This window comes from Barbatula barbatula (assembly GCF_947034865.1).
Source record: "Barbatula barbatula genome assembly, chromosome: 8".
Classification (NCBI taxonomy): Eukaryota; Metazoa; Chordata; class Actinopteri; order Cypriniformes; family Nemacheilidae; genus Barbatula; species Barbatula barbatula.
In genome coordinates this window covers 8831611-8852141 of record NC_136771.1, presented here as the reverse complement: position 1 = coordinate 8852141, position 20531 = coordinate 8831611, and the positions used below count along the sequence as shown (strand labels likewise).

At 36.3% G+C, this 20531-nt stretch overlaps 3 protein-coding genes and 1 long non-coding RNA gene across 7 annotated transcripts in view; 2 read left to right on the top strand and 2 right to left on the bottom strand.

Annotated features, from left to right (window-relative positions):
- Positions 1–20531, bottom strand: part of LOC306897037 — a 91377-nt gene that overhangs the window by 10521 nt on the left and 60325 nt on the right. The gene's annotated exons all lie outside the window — the stretch shown is intronic.
- On the top strand, positions 1202–5675 carry bdh2 (3-hydroxybutyrate dehydrogenase, type 2). Of its 2 annotated transcripts, XM_079461525.1 has the most exons (10): positions 1202–1271; positions 1757–1831; positions 2629–2707; positions 3285–3381; positions 3525–3633; positions 3830–3890; positions 4144–4257; positions 4348–4406; positions 4963–5055; positions 5181–5675. In XM_079461525.1, the coding sequence occupies exons 2-10, from the start codon at positions 1760–1762 to the stop codon at positions 5232–5234; spliced, it is 738 nt and encodes a 245-aa protein (XP_079317651.1). In that variant the 5' UTR covers positions 1202–1271; positions 1757–1759; the 3' UTR covers positions 5235–5675. The 2 variants fall into 2 exon arrangements, with proteins under 2 accessions (XP_079317651.1, XP_079317650.1); XM_079461524.1 differs by lacking the exon at positions 1202–1271 and having other exon boundaries at positions 1489–1831; positions 5181–5530.
- Positions 6326–16095, top strand: LOC306897984 (sodium/hydrogen exchanger 9B2). 3 transcript variants are annotated; one of them, XM_079463174.1, is made up of 14 exons: positions 6326–6578; positions 7281–7471; positions 8214–8427; positions 8553–8723; positions 9137–9279; positions 9759–9886; positions 9973–10148; positions 10412–10518; positions 10623–10772; positions 10851–10959; positions 12383–12442; positions 13120–13256; positions 13412–13595; positions 14781–16095. In XM_079463174.1, the coding sequence occupies exons 2-14, from the start codon at positions 7376–7378 to the stop codon at positions 14840–14842; spliced, it is 1737 nt and encodes a 578-aa protein (XP_079319300.1). In that variant the 5' UTR covers positions 6326–6578; positions 7281–7375; the 3' UTR covers positions 14843–16095. The 3 variants fall into 3 exon arrangements, with proteins under 3 accessions (XP_079319300.1, XP_079319302.1, XP_079319301.1); XM_079463175.1 differs by having other exon boundaries at positions 6547–6578; positions 7285–7471; XM_079463176.1 differs by lacking the exon at positions 12383–12442.
- Positions 17453–20530, bottom strand: cisd2 (CDGSH iron sulfur domain 2). Its single transcript, XM_079463400.1, has 3 exons — positions 20121–20530; positions 18739–18953; positions 17453–18489 (listed from the first exon to the last, which is right to left on the bottom strand). The coding sequence occupies exons 1-3, from the start codon at positions 20221–20223 to the stop codon at positions 18400–18402; spliced, it is 408 nt and encodes a 135-aa protein (XP_079319526.1). The 5' UTR covers positions 20224–20530; the 3' UTR covers positions 17453–18399.

The following is a 20531-nucleotide window of genomic DNA, read 5'->3' as shown; positions in this document are numbered from 1 at the left end:
TACCGTGCATGTACCGTGTACATAAGTTAATATAGGCCTACAGAAATCACTGCATTATGCAATCTTGTAAAGAGAAATAACCTTTGAAACCAAGAGTTCTTACAGTTATAGTACATAGTTATTTCAAAATAAAAGCCAGTTTGATTGCAGCATCACAGGGTTTAATACAAAATTTCAGTTTCCAATTTACAAGCGCTATATCACACCTAGTAACCCTAATAAAGTACCATTCTTAACAATGCTTCAAAAATAATACATTCTATCACCAACAAAAAGTGATGTTAAAATATATAAAACACAGCTGTTCTACATATCTATAATAATATTACATGCTAATATGTTATTAATGGTTTGGTAATGTTGCTGTCAAAGTGATGCCAATTGAATTGAGTCAATCTGTGAGTGTGAGCTAATGTCTTACCTTCAGAAGAATGATTAGAGGCATATGTTACATTTCATCATTGTATCTCTCGAGGTTCTGTTATAATTATGACAAACAGGATACTTAAGAATAACATTTACCAACACAAACATACACACATCAAAACATCATTTTATAGCAATACACATTGGTTTTAAACCACTGTTATCCCACAAGCCAAGTAAATGTAAAGATACAGTTAGTCATAATCAGACAGATAACATTTTACATTTTTGCATTGTAAAGATTTTTAATGACAATTTAAGTGTAGTTGCTGTAAGTATAATCAAATGTTTAGTATAATCATTTACAGACCTGCTTTAAAGTCCCAGTGAAAATTTAAATTACAAGGCCTAATTTTTCATGAAATATGCAGAGAAGTAGTTAATCAATGTGGGTCATTCTCTTCTAAAATGTGCGTGTCTTAAAATCCATTTCAAACTGCAAAGGCTGTTTATATACATCCAATCAAATCTCAGAAAAACGCCCATAATTTTTATCATCAGAAATTCCATTTCACTCGAAAATGCGTATATTTTTATACGGAAGTAAAAACAGTCGCATTTTGCGGTTAACGGGGACTTTAACATTTAAATTGCTTAAATAAATTGGACGAGTTAAAGTCATGTAAAATGTTGCCATGCAATATTGATCACATCATTTTCTACAGTGTAGTCAGTGAACAGTTGCGAATTCGGAGCACATAATGTTAAAGATGGCTAAAGAAAACACACTTTAATTTCGCACAAAACATCTGTTACAAAATTATTGTAAGACTTTTATTTTGATATGACATTAATACTGCGCGTGAGTTCTTGTGGCAGTGGAGTGAAAAGAAGTTGACAGTACTGTGAGTTGCTCGAAGTCTTCGTTTTTCATGAACAAGTTCTGTCTGTACGATAAGTTTTCTCTGGCGGTAGTTGTGGGTATTCGGAGCGCACAAACGTGAACAGTTTCGATCAGTCTTTTTGTTTTTCACTGTTAAAAGTCGTGCATAAAACTTGTCACGTGACATTTGATTCAATCATTTTCAGTTCACAAACTATCGCAAAATTGCGCGATAAATCACTGCAGATCGTTTCCTGTTTGCTCTAAACGCGTACGATATCAAAACAACTGCATGGCAGTCCGTAACGTTACTTGCTTACGTTAAATGGATCGTGCTATGCGAAAACGAAAGTTCCCCATAAAACATATAAACATATCTGGCAGATCAGAGTAAAATCGTAATTTAAACTTGAATCAAATACACGTTAGACCAGTGCTTGAATTTCAATGTAATCAAACCATTGGACCTATTTCTGTTCTCTCAACATGTTGGGGATCACATTAAAGACAATGGGTCGTCTGGACGGGAAAGTGATTGTGCTGTCCGCTGCTGCTCAGGGCATTGGAAGAGCGTCTGCTATTGTAACTATTCATTTGCTACTCTCTACATTCAAAGCCCGACTGAGTTCACTTCCTCTATTCAGCTCTTGAAGTTTATACACTGCAGCTCATTGACAGCCCCGTGTGCCACTTTGACGAGTATAATAAATGGATTTACTATTGTCACGAGTTTCCCATTTGAATGAAAGCTTGATATGCAAGGGCTGTCAAAATGACACTGTGATTTTTGAGGCTGTCATGTGGGGATACATGATTCTTGGACATATAAGTGTCAACACTAAATTAACTTCTAGTTATGACAATCCTATAATTAATCATTAGGAAATGAAACAATGATCTTAGACCATTTAGGCAAATTTGATGTCTGTGAACAGTCTGCTATCGAAGGATTGCTGGAGGTGGTTAAGCAGCACCTGCTAGGTGAATACATTTCCATTACAAATGACTATTGCAATGAGTTTTAAATGAGGAAAAACTAGAGATTGAGGAAACACATTAGCCTTGAGCCAGTTGGCATGTTATATAAATGCAGGCACTCAATGAGGGAGTTATGCCATAGCATATATTTATATTTATGTGACACAAACATTTCACTTGTATGAGGCTATTCATAAGATTTTGCACACATCTATTAAATAAATCAAAATTGTTTCTTAATATATTATGTACATATAGGATTCCTTTCTTTTTGAGTAAAACTGTTTTACAGGCTTTTGTTAGTCGGGTTATAATTTTCTTGTTTTAGCATTTACATGCAACCACAGTGTGCCATGAATACATCCTTTTCTGTAAATATGAACACCTATGCCCCTATTCAGGCATTTGCAAAGGAAGGTGCCCAAGTCACAGCTACGGATATCAACGGCGAGAAACTTAAAGAGCTGGACGGCATTCCAGGTGATTCTCAATATTGAGTGGATATATAGTGACACCTAGTGGAATTTTGTGAAACAAACGCAGGTGGCTCTAAGTATTAACAAGATTGTGATTGCCTAGCTTTTATACAAACAAAAATATTCATTTATTTAGGATTACAACCTTAAAAGGATGTTTGAATGCATTACTATTAACACAAATGTGCTTAATTGGAAATTACAGAAAAATGAGCATTAATATGCAATGCATTATATTCATAACATTTATTTTTAAGAATAAAAATGTATTACTATGAAGTATTATTATTAATAACATTGATTTGCTTGCTCAAGTCATATAATTCATTTTACTGTATAAAATGCATGTGTGTTTATCATCAATGTTTAAACATTTATTTCGAATCAACCTTTGTGATGAAAGCTCTGGTCATACGTGCTTGCGTTTTCATCCGGTCAGGCAGCTCATTTGATCTTCATACCTATCTGCCGTGTTGGAAAATCCCATTATGCTAGAAACATATTGCTTTACTTATGTTTTCTTATGAAGGGAAGCTTCTCTCAGGCTTCTGTCTGATTATTGATATTCTCATCTTTTCAAGGTATTAAAACCAAGGTGGTTGATGTTACCAAGAAGGACCAAGTGGATGCCCTTGCCAAGGAGTTTGAACACGTGGATGTGCTCTTCAATATTGCTGGGTTGTTATTGTCACATAACAATTGAGAACTTTGCAATACGTCTGAATATAAAACAGTATTGTTTATAGAATGTACAAATACGCAAAACTATGTTTTGTGAGCCTTCAATTTGTCCGGTTATTAATGTCCTGTTTTTTTCACAGATTTGTCCATCACGGCTCCATTCTGGACTGCGAGGAGTCGGATTGGGACTTCACCATGAACGTGAATGTCCGCAGCATGTATCTGATGATCAAGGCCTTCCTCCCCAAGGTCAACTTTTCCCTTTTAGGATTAACCTAGAACACTCTCTCTTTTTTTACTTAAACCCTATTTTCTTTTGTTAATAGGGAAACTATCTATTTTAAAATTTAAGAAAAAAATGTATTCACTTCTGACAGGTAGCAGGATCCTGTCTAATTTAAAGAATGTAATTTTAAGTGATTTTCCCTTATTCTTTTCCACACAGATGCTGGCTCGTAAATCCGGAAATATCATCAATATGGCATCTGTGGCGTCTAGTATCAAAGGTAAAAATTGTAACCTGTTGAGACCTATTTACATTTTTGACAGTGAATTAATGGGCTGCTGTAATACATCATGTTGTCGATTGAGGTTTGACCCTTTCCTCATATTTACATTTGATGATTGACGTTGTTCCATGTAACTGTTGGCATATTATTTTACCCTCATTATTTCCAGTTCAGCAATTGTTGATTGGCTAAATGCCTGGTCAGGTGAAGTGTGCCTGTCCTCATTGCTTGCTTTTAATTGCGTGTCCAGGGGTTGTGAACAGATGCGTTTATAGCACGTCTAAAGCCGCTGTCATCGGACTGACTAAATCAGTGGCGGCTGATTTCCTCGAGCAAGGGATTCGCTGCAACTGTGTGTGTCCTGGTATGCTGGTGGTATATTTCTTTATTAGCTGTGTTATACATGAATGTTTATCTTGAGTCATTTTGCGCTTTGTTTTGTTGACCTTTACAGGAACGGTTGATACGCCATCATTACGTGAGAGAATCCAGGCTAGACCTGATCCAGAACAGGTACAGCATCACTGACATGCACCACAACCCTACACCGACTAGAAACACATTAATCTATAATGTAGGTTATGTTTGGTGCAAAGCTTTTTAATATTTATATTTCATATGAACTCTCGGGTTAGAAAGCTAACAAACATCTGAGGCGCAGGCAGAATTTTTCCAAAGCAAAATGAAGCACACACGAAACAAAGCATTATTTGAACTGCATTTTGGTTATTTAATAACAGCTTATCAAACTGAGTTTATCAAGCTTAACATTTGCAGTGTGTATTTCATATAAGTAATTACTCTTTTATAATAATAAACATTTATTTAAGATATGTTTTTTAAACAAATCACTGAGACTAAATAATGATGGAAAACCATCTATGCTTAAGGTTCGTTCGAGCACAACAAATAGTATTATAGTCTGCATTGTATACAATACATTTATTCAATATCCTTGAGCAGTTTTTTGCAAGCCTGACTGCTACAACAAAATACGTTATACATATAGTGACATGTTACAGTCATTCTCTTCATGATACAGTTTTGGTTTCTATCTTTCACCGCTCAGGCTTTTACAGACTTCATGGCCAGACAGAAGACGGGTAGGTTGTGCACTGCAGAGGAAGTGGCACATCTTTGTGTGTACTTGGCTTCAGATGAGGTGAGCATTGTAATTGTTGGATAGCCCGTTTTCTAATCTTTTAGATTGTAGATTTAACAAACTGTCAACATGTTGGTAATGATGTTTAAACATACTCCTAAACAACATGTTTTTTATATCTGCAGTCTGCCTATGTCACAGGAACAGAAGCCATCATTGATGGAGGATGGAGGCTCTGAGGACATTTGTTCTTTCACTAAATAAACATGCATTCAACATCCATAGTACTGGTAAAGAAGTAGTATAGTTAAAGTTAAAGCTAAAATTAGTAAATTCATTCTCAAACTTTGAATTCTGCAAGACAATCACAGTCTCTTGTACTCTTAGTAAATCCTTGTCTTGATTGCAATCATTTGGATTTTAAGAAGATTACAAACTCCAGATTATGCGTATAATTTTTCATTTTATATAATACAATATTATGTAATTATGTTTTTTTTGTTAGAATAAATGACATGCCCTAATGCAAACTGTGCGATATGATTCATACTATGTAATTCAAAATTCATTTTGATTTGAATTTTTATTTTTATTTAATGTACAAAAAATAAGGCTAAAAAGACTTAAAACAGAAACCTAGTATTACCTAAAAACAGTAAAAGAAAGATGTAAAAGATGAGAAATTACTCTATTTTACAATTTATTTTGCACCTAGATTGTAATAACTGACTGCATGACTGGATAGGCTGTGAACAAGGTTGGCATTTGGGATGTAACCTCGAGGAAGGTTGGTGCAGGAAGGGCGGAGTTTAAATGGTGAAAACTTTACAAACTTAAATATTTTAAAGATTGATCTCGAAGAATGTGGACAAATATGGGGAAAACTGGAAAAATAAGTAGTGGAATGGCGAAGCGGCAAAGCTGTGAATGGGCCTGATTGGGGCGATTGTGAGATAGAAGAGAGTGATGATAGTATTGAAATGGGTCAAGATACAGCGAGATCAAAAGGTAAGAGAGGGAGTGAATTGGATTAAATCAATACAAAGAAAACTAGAAACTATTGAGTGGCTAAGGTGCTAATGGTATTCTAGCGATTGTGTGTAAAAATGAAGAACTTTCAGCTAAAGTAACATTAGGATACTTGAGATACAAAGTGAGATCGCATAATCAACATACGAAATGCTAAATTACAAAAACCGGCAGCTCCTGTCCTCAGGACTGTTCAGCGTATGACGTCACAGCACCAAAGGGCCATCGAAGTTTTGACTAGAAGGGTTTTGTCTAGAAGGGATACAGCTCCCTCCACTGGGCATGCGCACTTCTATGCCACAGTTTTTGGTCACGCTGAAAACAGTCGATCGATATTTTTTTATATTGTAAGGTTAGGTTAAGGGTTGGGTTTGGCGAAGGCGTTAGCTAATGTAATTATATGGCGAAAATTTGAGCCATTTACGACCGTCGCTGTATCCCTTCTAGCAACAATCGTGATTGGTTCATTTATGCACCGTAGGCGGGATTAGTTCACACTTCCGGATGCGGCTAGCGGGTCAAGAATAATCTAAAATCCACAGTGTTGGGGTGAAGTGCGTATATATTACTTTTCTTTTTAGCTCAATTTAGATGTATACATGTGAGAACATGCTAAACAGAGTATTTCGTGTGACTGATATTATCAATGTACAATCAATGTATTTTTATAGCGCTTCTTGCACGTTTTCAAAGCAGCTTTACAGAAAACACTTAACTAATAGAAACGTGTGCAGTAAATAACTAACGTTTCATCTGATAAAACATTGCATGTTATTATTTTAATGTGAGGATGGTTTATTATGACAAAATATGCGATTACACAGCCATACCATGGACAATAAATACACGTAACGTTACGGTAGGCAGCTATTGACGACATAAGTCACGTTAAACTAAATCAATTAGTATTCATTGAAAACAAACAACTGTAAAAACCTTTGTAATGTCCCTTTCACAATGACAGGTGAATGATCGTTGTTTTCAAGTATCCAAGGGACACGCCACTGACATATTAGTCTTATAAACAGAGACCGACCATTTGCCAGTCCGATAAAAGACCATATGGTCCTAGCGTCCTGTTCAGTCCTGACAATCCGATTAACCTGTTGAATAAACCAGTCTCTTCCTTTCCTAGTCAGTTACTCATGATATCCCCGCTCTAAACGGCACAAAGTTCATTGATATCACTAAATCAAGTGTTACTAATATGAAGGAGTGTTAATCTAATAACATTAGTAAAGCTAATGTTTACTCAGGTAGGGTGTGGATGGAAAGAAGCCTGTCGAGAGTGGCCATGAGCCTGTTTCATGGTTAGAGGAGTCCAGAGAGGATAGATCTGAACCGCAGAGCCATGGAGGATAATGACACATCCAGACCTCATTCAACATACTCCACAAACTCACACAGGACTGAGGATGGAGCCTCCGCCCTGGGAAATCATACCGACGTACGTTCGAATTACCTTTTGATAGTTTTAGGGTGTTTTAAGGCGACTTCAAAAGTGACATTTAAAGATTATTAATGTAAGCTTCTATAAAACTACTGTATGTGAAATGGACTCTTATGGAGGACCATTGAAAACTAGGAATCATTTATCAATACAATAATTTAAAAGTAATAATGTAACTGGATTGATCTCTTTAGATAGACATTTTAATAGTCTGTTTGTATAATTTATGATTTAAAAAAAAGATTAATTTAAATGTATCTTTAAAGCATTAACTGTCCTACCTTTCATTAACCTGTATAAAATGTTTCTATGACGAAAAAACTTTTCTGCAACAAAATATGTTTTCTGGATGTCACAGCCTGACAAAACATTAAGGGACGTTAATTTTGTTAGAGTAAAGTCTACTGTTTTGTACAGAGTTAACATCAATTATTATCCGTAAGTATTTCTTATTTAGTTTATAGCATGATCTTATTTCTCAAAATCCATCTCCCCCTAAGGTGTTCTCAGGCTTTTGGACCATATATTTTAAGGATAAATAATAAATATTTGTCATCAGGAAATGCAAATGCATTAAAATTGAGCTTATGTCACATATCCATGCACTTTCACTGCTGTTTGTGTCAAGAAATATGTTAATAGTACCTTCCTCCAGAGGCGCTGTTCGTGTTATTAATGTCAGTTGTGTTGCGCTTGTGTTCATAAAATGAACTGTTCTGTCTTCACTTTCCCCCCTCAGGATCACCTCACAATCAGTCAGACAGTCTTGGTGGTTGGTAAGCGTTCAGAAAGCACCAACCCGAGCTTAACCGAAGAGACAATATACGTCCCCCGACTGCTGTCATCAGTAGATGCATGCACCAACACCGACCCTCCATATAAATGGTGCCCTTGGCTGCGCAGATTATGCCCCTGTCCACCCAGAGGCCTGCTGGCCAGCATAATCACCAAAGGTTAGAAATATGCAAAGAATCATATCAAAAATCATTTCATTTAGACTGTAGACATTGATGTCCAGCTTGTTTCTGTGATTACCAGTTCTGTACAAATATAAATAGATTTTTTTTTTTATTTGCAGTGATCATGGCTGCAGTACTCTTTGGGGTGGTGTGGTCCATCACAGAGAAAGAATGCCTACCTGGAGGGAATCTCTTCGGCATCGTAACATTGTTCATCTGTTCAGTGGCCGGAGGAAAGATGTTCGGACGCATTCGTTTGCCGAAACTACCACCGTTACCTCCTCTGCTTGGTATGAGATGTTCTGGAATCGTAAGCAAATAAAGTTTGGAATAATTTAACAGCTTACTTTATGTACTGTATGTACTCTGCTATTTTTGGAATGGATTTAAACATTCTTTTTTAAAGTAAAAAAAAAATCTTGAAGAATTTAAGCTATTAGTTTATTTTTAAATTCAAGTAAAACTTACTTTTTCAGCCAATACCCTCAAAACGTTGTGGTTCATTCCATTACTAGTGTTACAATTACATTTTAGTACAACTGTTCAACTGCTCCAAGACAAACTTTCATTGTTATTTAAGTGTGTTTTATTATGCTATTTTTTGTAATTGTAGAATGGATGCTGTGTGAGAACTGTAATGGATAACTCTGGGAATTTGGTTTCACTTATTCGCTTTTGCTGTCTTCTCCATGTGTGTCTGCAGGCATGCTGCTGGCTGGATTTGTCCTCAGAAACATCCCTGTGGTGACAGATGCAGTTTACATTGATGTTAGATGGTCTTCTTCTCTGAGGAACATCGCTCTGGCTGTTATTCTGGTCAAAGCTGGCCTGGAATTAGATAGCAAGGTGTGAAAACAGTGTAGAACTTTTGTAACATTTTACAATAAGGATCCATTTGCTACATAACCTGAACTAACATAAATAACAATGAACATTACTTTTGTACACAAAATGTTAATTTTTACATTTGCAAAACATTTCTTAAATCACAGGTAGTTTATTAATTCATGTACAATGAACTAACATTAACAAACCGTTTCTAAACAAATTATATTGGTATTAACAAATATAAAATCCATTTCTCATTGTTACATTCTAGCTTTAACTAATGCATCAACTAATGCTCATAAATAGATAAAGAATCAGAAGACTGAATAGAAAAAAAACTTTAGCCAAAAGCTGATTTAAAGGCTTTTTAATTACTGAAAGCTTGGTGGAGTTTTCATCAAGGCAAAATTTAAATAAAGTTTTTTCTAAAGCAGGTTTTAGGGCTATTCTCATAGATTTATTAACTGGCTGGACGTGAATGCTTTTATTTGTTTCAGGCCTTAAGGAAGCTAAAAGCAGTGTGCTTACGTCTGTCCATCCTTCCTCTCACCTGCGAGGCAACCACTATGGCCGTGGTCTCCCATTTATTATTGGGTCTGCCATGGGTCTGGGGGTTTATTTTAGGGTAATGTAATATTTCTAATAAGACATGAAGCCCTTGTGAAAGATTTACCACTAGCAGCCTAACTGCACAAATCTCTCTGCTCGTAGTTTTGTTCTTGGGGCCGTTTCTCCTGCGGTAGTGGTTCCATCCATGCTGCTTCTGCAAAAGGACGGTTATGGAGTAGAGCAGGGTATTCCCACGCTTCTCATAGCGGCCTGCAGCTGTGACGACATCATTGCCATTACCTTCTTTACCACCTGCTTGGGCGTAGCTTTCGCCACAGGTAAATACATTGAAAAATGTTATTTAATAAATAAACATGCTGGACTGCTGATGCATTTGCTTGCAAAGTGCTTGCAAACAGTATATGAATTGAATTATTTAGGAATTGAAATATAACTTAATTTTAAATAATTTTTAATGTAGCCTTCTGTCTCTAATGCATAGCTCACATTCTACTTTAATGAACAGACAGATTTCCCCCACAATCTGTACACCGTTAGCCATTTCCTTTTATATAAGAGTGTTCTCTGTCGCCCTCTGTAGGCAGCGTGTGGATAAATGTACTGAGAGGACCACTTGAAGTATTAGGTGGTGCGGTCACTGGTGTGGCCCTAGGGTACTTTCTGCATTATTTCCCCAGCAGAGACCAGGTTAGTGCACAACAACAACCTTTTGAGCTACATACGAATATTGACGTTCTCTTTCACGGTAACATGTTTTATTATTGTTTTATGTCTTTTAATGCACCACACAGAATAACCTGTTGCTGAAGCGTTCCTTTCTGGTGTTGGGGCTGTCTGTGTTTGCTTTGTTTGGCAGTAACGTGGCAGGGATTCCCGGAGCAGGAGGTCTCTGTACGCTAGTCCTCGCGTTTGTCGCAGGAATAGGCTGGGGAAAAGATAAGGTTTGATGTCTCACAAACACTTCTTTCCTCCTTTTATTTTCGAGTTTTGTTGAACACCACTGTGTTTGTGTGTTTCAGGCTCCGGTGGTGGAGGTGGTCGAAAGGTTTTGGTATGTGTCTCAGCCTCTTCTCTTTGGTCTCATCGGTGCTGAGATTGTCATTAGTGCTTTGGAGATCAGCACTGTGTGTGAGTATCAGATGGACACTATACGTGTAAGAATTTTCCTTTGAGGTTGAAAAAAGTTCAACTTTTCTGAAAAAAACCCACCTGTCGTTTCTATAACAACATGCGAGGAACGTGATTGGCGGCCGAAACACCCGTTGGAGCAAACTTTATTTTTCACTTTCAACGACTTCTGATCTGTTGACAGAAATGCAATATAATATAGTATATACATAACTAGTCTTCAGAGGTCTATAAAGACATTACATAATGTTTTTATTGCCTAAGAATGAGGTATTTCTATCTACATACACCGCGGGTCCCCTTGCATGGAATTTACCATGATATTTGAGGCCCTACCCTTGCATATGCTCAGGCCCGTCGCGACAAGGCAAGCAAACCAAGCAATTGCTTGGGGCCCCGAGCTGGCCGGGGGCCCCGAGCTGGCCTGGGGCCCAAAGACAACAACTGGTTAAGAATAAAATGCAACGACAAACTGAGCGCCCCTTTGACAGTCAATGCAGTAAAGTGCAATGACACTTTTGTTGGGATCCCCCTCAAGGGGCCCCTTTCGTGATCTCTGCTGCCGGCAAAAACAAAACCTCCGTCGGCAGTCATGAAGCGGAATTATGCTTCAGGATCCCAAAAAAGAAAGAAGAGAAAGGAAGAGGAGGATAAGAATAAACAAGATAGTGGTAAGTGATAAATTACACTGGATAAAATAGCTCTTCTTGTCTTGGTGTCATTTTGCAGCAGGTAGGCTTGCAAAAATATGTTAGCTAACGTTACCTGTAACCTGCCTGACGGCAAATGCTGCTTGTAACGAACAGTTAGTGCAACTTCGGACGGAATATGGTTACATACTACTGTAATATGTTTTTTAACGGGATAAGGAAGATGCAGATCTGTTCCAGAATCACTGTTTATCGTATTTAATGACATGACATTGCTATAGCTTTGTAATAGGTTTTGATGAAAGTGGCATAACGTTAGCATGCTATACTAACTATTCCACCGTGATGATCTATTTACCAAATGGGGGGGTTAGGAAAACCACACAATAAATTCCGTGCATCAAACATTAGCTTGGGATGTTTTTAAGCATTAGTAACCCTTAACAAAGTGTTAGGAATATCTGGTCGTCTATCTATGTAATGTTTATAGATATTTTAAAATGGTTTCTTAAAGGTTTACAAAAAATGTTTAATCATTACCCGATACTTAATATATTATATGATAGATATAATGTGTGTTACAATAAACTGTTAATTTACAGCACTACTAATAATTAGTAAACATATAATTATAATTTCATTGTTTGTTAACAGTAAAAAGACTGTTTGCTAACAGTTAAATGACAGTAAACTAAAGATTAATTAACTATCAATTTACCATCTATTAATGATTGTTATTATTAAGTGTTACCATCTTTTCTTTCTCCCTCAAGGTGCTTTGCTTAAATTTCTCAGCCCTCAGGCTCTTCCTAAGGAGACCTCCACTGATGATGGTAGAGTGAATTTCTCTCACTGAGCTGAGCTGTTAATAGTGACCTCTTTCAATATGCTAACAGTGAATTGAGCGCGATGTTCGCCAGTCTTTGGACATGGAGGACATTGTCATTGCCTTTGCAGAAAACAAGGCTCGCAAACAGCAGTTTTAGATAATTTGCACGTTTGTGAGAACTGAAAAATGTTAGTGTGTGTGTGTTTTTAAGTATGTTGGATTTAGTTATTGTGCACTTTTTTAATGTATATTTGATTTTATGGTACAGTGGTGTTTTTTGCAAATGGTCAATTGTTGAAAATGTTATGCACATTATATGCAACAGCAGTATTTGCACTGTAATTTTATTTTATTTATGCACAGTATATGCAACATGAGTATTTGAACTTTAAACATGTTTTATTTATGCACTGTTTATGCAACAGCAGTTTATGCACTATAAACCTTTTTTATTTATATAAAGTGTGGTTGAACTTAAACTTTATGGCTATGCTGTGGTTCCTGTAGGCTTTGCGTGTGTGCGGGGGGTTGGGGGGGCCTCCATGTCCATTTTGCTTGGGGCCCCCAAATTCCTTCAAACGGCCCTGCATATGCTCACAGTTTGTGTAATGGAAATTATTGCTTGAAGGATTGTGTTAATTCGTATGAAGAATCATCAAGTATTCTGACATGTGTCCTCAGCTCTGGGTCTGGCAGCCCTGTTCATCTGTCTCACTGTACGCCTGCTCTTCACTTTTGTCGTGGTTCTGCGTGCCGGCTTCAATTTAAAAGAGAAAGTCTTTATCGCACTAGCTTGGATGCCAAAAGCCACAGTACAGGTAAATGTCTTAGATGTGTGTGTGTCTTCAGATGTAACACTCATTCCCAACTCTATGAAAAAGTATGCTGTCAGTTTGAATATAAACCAGCAGTTGAATGCCAAATAAAATGCAAATAGATGTCTCTAATAGAGAACACAATTTTATTGGTCCAGGCTGCGATAGGCTCTACGGCTCTGGACATGGCTCGCTCTAAGAATGACCTGGAACTACAAAAGTATGGTATGGATGTACTCACTGTGGCTGTGCTGTCTATTCTCATTACTGCTCCTATCGGAGCGCTCATCATTGGTCTGCTTGGCCCTAGAGTTCTGCAGAAACCAAAGAATCCGGAGTGGGGTGAGATGTTTATGCATACACATAACCACACATATGTGAAGCATTCATGTTGGCAGCATATATATGCTGCATTATACTACATATTCCTTAAAAGCTGCATTTGGATTTACAGTGGGTAAAATAAATATTGAACACGTCACCATTTTTCTCACTAAATATATTTCTCAAGTTGCTGTTGACATGAAATTTTCACCAGATGCCGTTAAAATCCCAAATAATCCATACATGCAATGAAAACAAAACAAATAAATTCACAAATTAAGTGATGTATAATAAAAATACAGCACCTTGAGAAATATATTTACTGAGAAAAATGGTGACGTGTTTGATATTTATTTTACCTGCAGTACATATTTAGATTAAATAAAGAATTTCAATTAAAAAAGTTTTATATGTTAGCCAAGTCAAGAGCCATGCAAAGCAATCCCAGAATGCACTGTAACATTCTCATCCAGGGTGGCCAGATGGAGTTCATGGACATGCTGATCATATAAAAACACATTAGGGATGCAATGATGTAACAGCTTATGTTAATACTTTTAATAATACTTGAGCGAGTAACAATTATCACTCGGTATTGTAATTTGTCAATAGAAGTTTGTTAAAGTCATTGGTGTCAGCTGAAAGAAATCCTACATCTTTATACAAATAGAGACTTAGGTCAACCAAATAAAGAAAACCTCAGAATATTTGTGTGCTTTGTGTTTGAGTTTGGTGTCATTTGCATAGCAACATGCTAACATTTAACTGCTGGCTTTGTGAACCTTTGTCAAGTCTCTGTTGAACTTCACATGAGAAATGCTATTCGTTGTGTTTTAACAGTATGCCAGTAGGAGATACGGTAACCGTATGTGTAGAAAGGCAATAGGTAAGCTAAACTCCATATCTCTGTGAATAGCATCGAAACAAGTTTCTTGCCATAAACAAGCAATTTAGTTAAACATGAAAATGAAGTTATAGACAGCAATATGACCACATCAACCACATCTTGGAGAATTTGCATGCTTACACTGGTCCTGTTTCACCCTGTGTTTGCTTTATTGTTTGTGCATTGCTTTTGACTTGGCCGATGTATTAAACATTAATAAAATTTTCAATGATTTTTACATTTGATTGTGCTAAGAAAGTTATGGTCCAGTTGAGAATTATTGTACATTGTTGTAATTGTAATTTTCTGAATTGTAGCCGTCAGTCAAGGTGCTTTATCGGCATCAGGGACCCCAGTCACATATGAAAGTGCCCTATGATGGCTTTTGGGTATTTCTGGAATGGACTTTCCAGGACTGTTCCATAATGTGAACTTCACGACTGCTAATAATAGTTCATCCTTTCAGTGGATTCTCAATCTCATATTTATAACCTGCTGAGAAGACAGATCAGACGGCTTTTGAATTCTACTTTCCTAGATGAAAACACACATGGTAACCAGCAAGATTACAGGTCATTAATAATCTTCAAAACAAACGTTTCGGAAGAGGGTGAAACACATACCATTTCGACATATTCATGTTTTCAGTATTCTTTTTCTAACTGGTTTGTTCATGTGACAATAGAAGATGTTAAATTAGACATATTACAAATGAATATGCGTTGTTTTAAACCCCCAAAATGATGAGATGTTGAATAAGAATTCTGCAAAGCCCTGTTACATATACAGTGTAATGTGGCTTTAACTATATAGGGAAATTTGTTTACAGAGGAGGTATATATCGTCGCTGTCCTTCTGAAACCTCATATGTCAAAATTTGCAGGAAGTGGAAAAACACTGTAATTTAAGAATGATTTTAAAATACTGTGTTGTCAAAGGTGACAAGCACTTTTTAATTATTTGTATTGGTTAGATATTTGCAAATCCAAGTAACAAGCATAAAGGGTGACTAATAATAATGATTATGGCTAAAAATAAAAATCACGAAGTATGGAGATGCAGGGTTTCGGATAAAATTATTATTAATGGTATTATTTATAAAATTGTTGATTTGTCTGATTTTGGGCATCTTAAGTAAAACAGTTGAACATTTCATTATCAAGTGCACAGGCGATACATTTTCTCATCATTTTTGATATTGTCGTTTTCATAAACTGTGTATTTAAATGTATTATCATCAGGGTCATGTGAATGTCTATGTAGATTGGTCTATTTTTTATGACTTATTTAGTGATTTAAGAAATACTGTTTGAAATTTTTATATTGGGTTGTCTTGAACATAATGTATATGCTATGCTGTGCTGTATAGCTCTAAAAGTGGTTCTTCACTCGTAATTATAGGGGAACCACGTTTGGTGCTATATAGAACCAATTTTTGGTTTTGGTGCTTTGGTTCTTCAGCGCTTTATAGCACCTCGGTCACACCAAAGAACCTCTGAAGAACCACTGAAGCACCAAGGTATGCAAGCACTAAACGTGGCTCCCATGATTTTGAGCAAAGAGCCACTTTTAGTGCTATAAAGCACCATTTTACACTGTTCATGTAACAATTAAATTACTACTGTTACTCATTTCTTTTTCTTAGTCTTGTTTTGATTAGCAGATGCATTGGCGCTGCAAACTAACCAACTTTGCCTGTTGGCAAAAGGCCCAGCTGATATTTGTAAACATATCCTGTTTTATCATCTAAGGCAAAACAGATGTAAATAAGCAGCACTGTTTAGAGCATGCAGTTCTGGCAGCTGTGTTCAACTACTGGGTGTGGTAAAGTGTAAAAAAACATAAAACTTGGTCTGTTACAGCTCATCACACTTATTCTAAATTTCCTCTTCTGAGACTAAACAAGTTAACAGTGACACTAGGCAAAACAGTATTTGGGGTAAAACTAAAATGTTTAATTATTTTATTCATGCATTTATGACCTCAAGACTTGACTACTGTAATGCGCTACTTAGTGGTTGTCCTGCATCATCAATAAACAAACTACAGTTAGTTCAGAATGCAGCTGTAAGAGTTCTAACCAGGTCCAGAAAATACGATCACACAACCCCAATTTGATCAACCCTTCACTGGCTACCCATTAAGTATCGTATTGACTTTAATGTTCTTTTAATCACTTATAAAGCCTTAAAGGGTTTAGCCCCTACCTACCTAACAGAGCTTCTATCACACTACAACCCATCACGCTCTCTAAGATCTCAAAACGCAGGACTTTTGAAAACACCTAGAATAACTAAATCCACCAAAGGGGGTTCGAGCTTTCTCATACGTAGCACCTAAACTCTGGAATAGCCTTCCTGATATTATTCGAGGATCAGACACACTCGCCCAATTTAAATCTACATTAAAAACGCATCTTTTCAGCCAAGCATTCACTTAATGCAAAATATGCTAAATAAACCACCAGGAGATGCTGACATTAGATATTATTAACTAGAATAATTGGATTTATTATATGAAACACCATGTAGTGTGTTTTACCCTTTCTTGGGTTTTTCGTTTTCCCCCTGTAAAGCTGCTTTGGAACAATGCAAATTGTGAAAAGCGCTATATAAATAAAATTGAATATTTGAAACATGGCCACTTATTACCAATTGAGCAATGTATAAATGCCAACATATTCTTGAATATTCCCAACCATATCCATTAATTTATGACCACATATACAGTTCACGTCACAACACGTCATTGATTTCTTGAAGATGACTATATCAATGAATTCACTCAAATTGCCTTTATAATCACAAGAATGTTAAACCAACAAATCTGTAGTAACTGTGTGATGCTATCATGTCACGATTCACATCTCTCAACAAAGTTTTAGGCACCTTAATAAACTGCACAAAAAATTCAGGCCGTTGTGAATGCAAAAAGGTGGGTATGTACAGTATACATGATGGGTATATAATATAGAGAGAAAAACAAGTTTGGTTGGTTTAACTTTTATTTTACAAATATCATAAAGCACAGTCCAGTTACCATACAAATGTAACTTTTACAAGAGCTTCTACAAGAGCCATCAAATATGACAAACCAGTTGGAACTAAAACAGAGAACATTAAGAGAACCAGTGGATTGTCAATGTCTTGAGTTCTTATCCTGCTTTGATTGTGAATTAATGCATACATGGATTGTAATGTTGCAGCATGTGTGTTCAAGTAGATTATCAAGATTGACGTTTCTTGGCGAATAATGTGTAACAAAAGTGTTGACCAAGGCATCTGTTGCGATGTAATGTAACGTGAAATGCTATAGGTGTGCCTATATTATGGTATCTTGTACTCGACGAAAATAATTTAGCAAACATTTTATAACTCTTGTTGGTTTAGTAATAATTCGGTGTAAAATGACAAACACGTTTAAAAATGTACTTCACATAAAAAAAGTTAAAGGCGTGCGATTATGTGATCTCAAAAAAGTGTCTATCACAAAGGCCTATTTCACGCTTTGCATATAATATAGCAATATTAAAAGGCAACTTAAAATTCAGACATAAATCAAGATGTATGCTAAGAATTAATTTGATACTTCTGAGACCAAGACCTGTTGGCTATGAAAACAGCTATTTTTCCTGGTCGGTTATATTGCTCACAAAGATCAAACTACATCTGCCAAGTAAATGAAAAAAGACCACAACAACATAACAAAAAGTAATCAATAAACAGATTAAACACAATATCTAGGTCACGACATTCACAATTTATAGACCTGTATGTGTCTAAACAATTGAAAGATGGAAATAGTTTTGTGTAAGTACAAAAAACAAAACCGCAGTAGGGTGAAAACTGCCTAAAAACGGACGAGAATGAAAAACAACATTGTGAGTGGTCTTCAGCGCACTGGTTACTTCTCTCCATCTCTGGGTCAAACAGGGGGCTACAGAATCTTCTTCTTAAGAATAAGTGGACCAACATTATCCCCCGTCAGCTCATTGTGTTTAATGTGCGATTTATCACACACAGGAAACTGCAAGAAGAGAAGTTTAAATTAATGGCTGATGTGACTGTGGTTAAAGGGTGTCCTGACAAAGAGGAAGCTTAAAAAAATTACACTTTTGAAAAGTTAAGGGTTTCAGTGTATCATTTTATAGTTTTATTTTGTGAACTTATAATGTAAATGTATGTGCACCACAAACAGTAATAATTTTGTTCGTATTTAGAGTATTTCTTGGAAACACTTTACTATTTTCCATATGCGTCTACCGTACCCTCTTACCGTTTTAGATCGCCAGCACCTGCAGTAGCAAACATTTGTACTCTTCAGGTCCTCTATGTCGATCTCATTTACCACTCTAGGGTTTTCCTTTTGAATCTTCAGGTTGATCAGACTATCCCTTTGCTTATTTTTCTTGGGTAGGAAAGGCCGGATTGTCAGATAACCCAGAAGAGCCAAAATGCCTAACATCGGCAAGAGCCGCAACCACTCTGAAACTGAGACAGTCAAATAGCAAAAGTCATTACATACTGTAGTAGCATTGTCAATTTCAACTGAACTTATTAGTATAGCCATTTTAACCAGCTTGACAGAAAATTGTCAAGAGTTACATATCATGATGATTGCCTGTATTGAAAGACACCGTTCTTGCTACAAATGAATGATCCATGTGAGATGATTTGAAATGAAAAAAAGGTACACTAACCCTCTTCTCTCAACAGGTGGTCTAGCTTTTGTTGAAACTAGTAACTTTGTATTAGCACCTATTGTACTATTGCTCTTTTTTGACATATCGCTTATTGCTCCCTGAACTCTCTGTAAGTCGCTTTAGATAAAAGCATCTGCTAAATGACTAAATGTAAATGATTTGCAGTTTTTTTGTTTTCAATTTTTATTTTTTGTACAGGGTTTGATAAAATGGAAGTATTTTTCAATCATTGATATATGCATCATGTTAGTTTTATTAGTGCATGTTAGTCTCACATGTACACATTATAAGTATTAAGTAAAAGACAATGCTGAACTTTTTAGTGGTATATGTTTCATCTTAAGTGGTCTGTTTCGAGGCTACTTTTGAGATGCATAAATTACACTAAAAATAATGACAGATGTTGTGTAATTGGCAATGTCAAGTGCACTGTAATCATTTAATATATGGCACATCCATGCTACACGATGAATTAAAAATATAAGGCGAATTAAAGTGTCCATATAAATGCTCATTCAATTACAGTATTATATAATAACATAAAAGTTACATTTAATGTCATTTGCATGATCTTAAAACTTAGCAGTTAGAATGTCAAAGTTAAAAAAAGCTCTGGTCACGTTTGTTTGAGGCACAGCATTCAATCACATGATTTATACGATTTGTTCCGTAGATAAAACAGGCACCCGCTTATTGAAAATCTGTTGTATGGAAAGGAGAATCGTTTGTACTGTACAATGTTTAAACATTCCTTTGAATGGGCTTAATGCACTACACACTGTAACCTGTCTATCGTCTCCAGCCGTTAACGTTACACAAACAATCGTAAGGTTATTAAGACTTAGTAAGGAGTAATAAACAAAGAGACAATTAACGTTACATCCCTCTTTCTCGTGCAGACATGTATTGGGATATCCTTAACTTTACACGTGACATTTTGTGTCAAAACACTAACCTGTAAGTCGCACAAAACCTCCGATCGTTTCTGGCAGTGGCAGCTTTTTGAGGTAGGCTGGAAGCTGTGTTTTGATCATTCGGGAGATAGTTTCTAACACCATCTTGAATGACTTTGTGCACTTCTAATTGAGACCCAGCGATATATTTCCTGGGATATTCCATTCAACGTCATCGCGTTAGTTCAGTTACGTAGTCGTTGCCGTTTGCACATTCAGAGATCCGGAAGAATAACGTAGTTCTAATCACGAATACGCGTAAATTCAGGACGCGCCGTAAAGACGCCAACCAATCAGCATCTGCAGAGTTGGTTGAGTCCGATTGGCTCCTTACAATATTTTATATTTAATTGCGCTATTTAGTTTCCTATTGAACAAACGTCATATTTGTTTTAGGAAGACACTCCACTGTA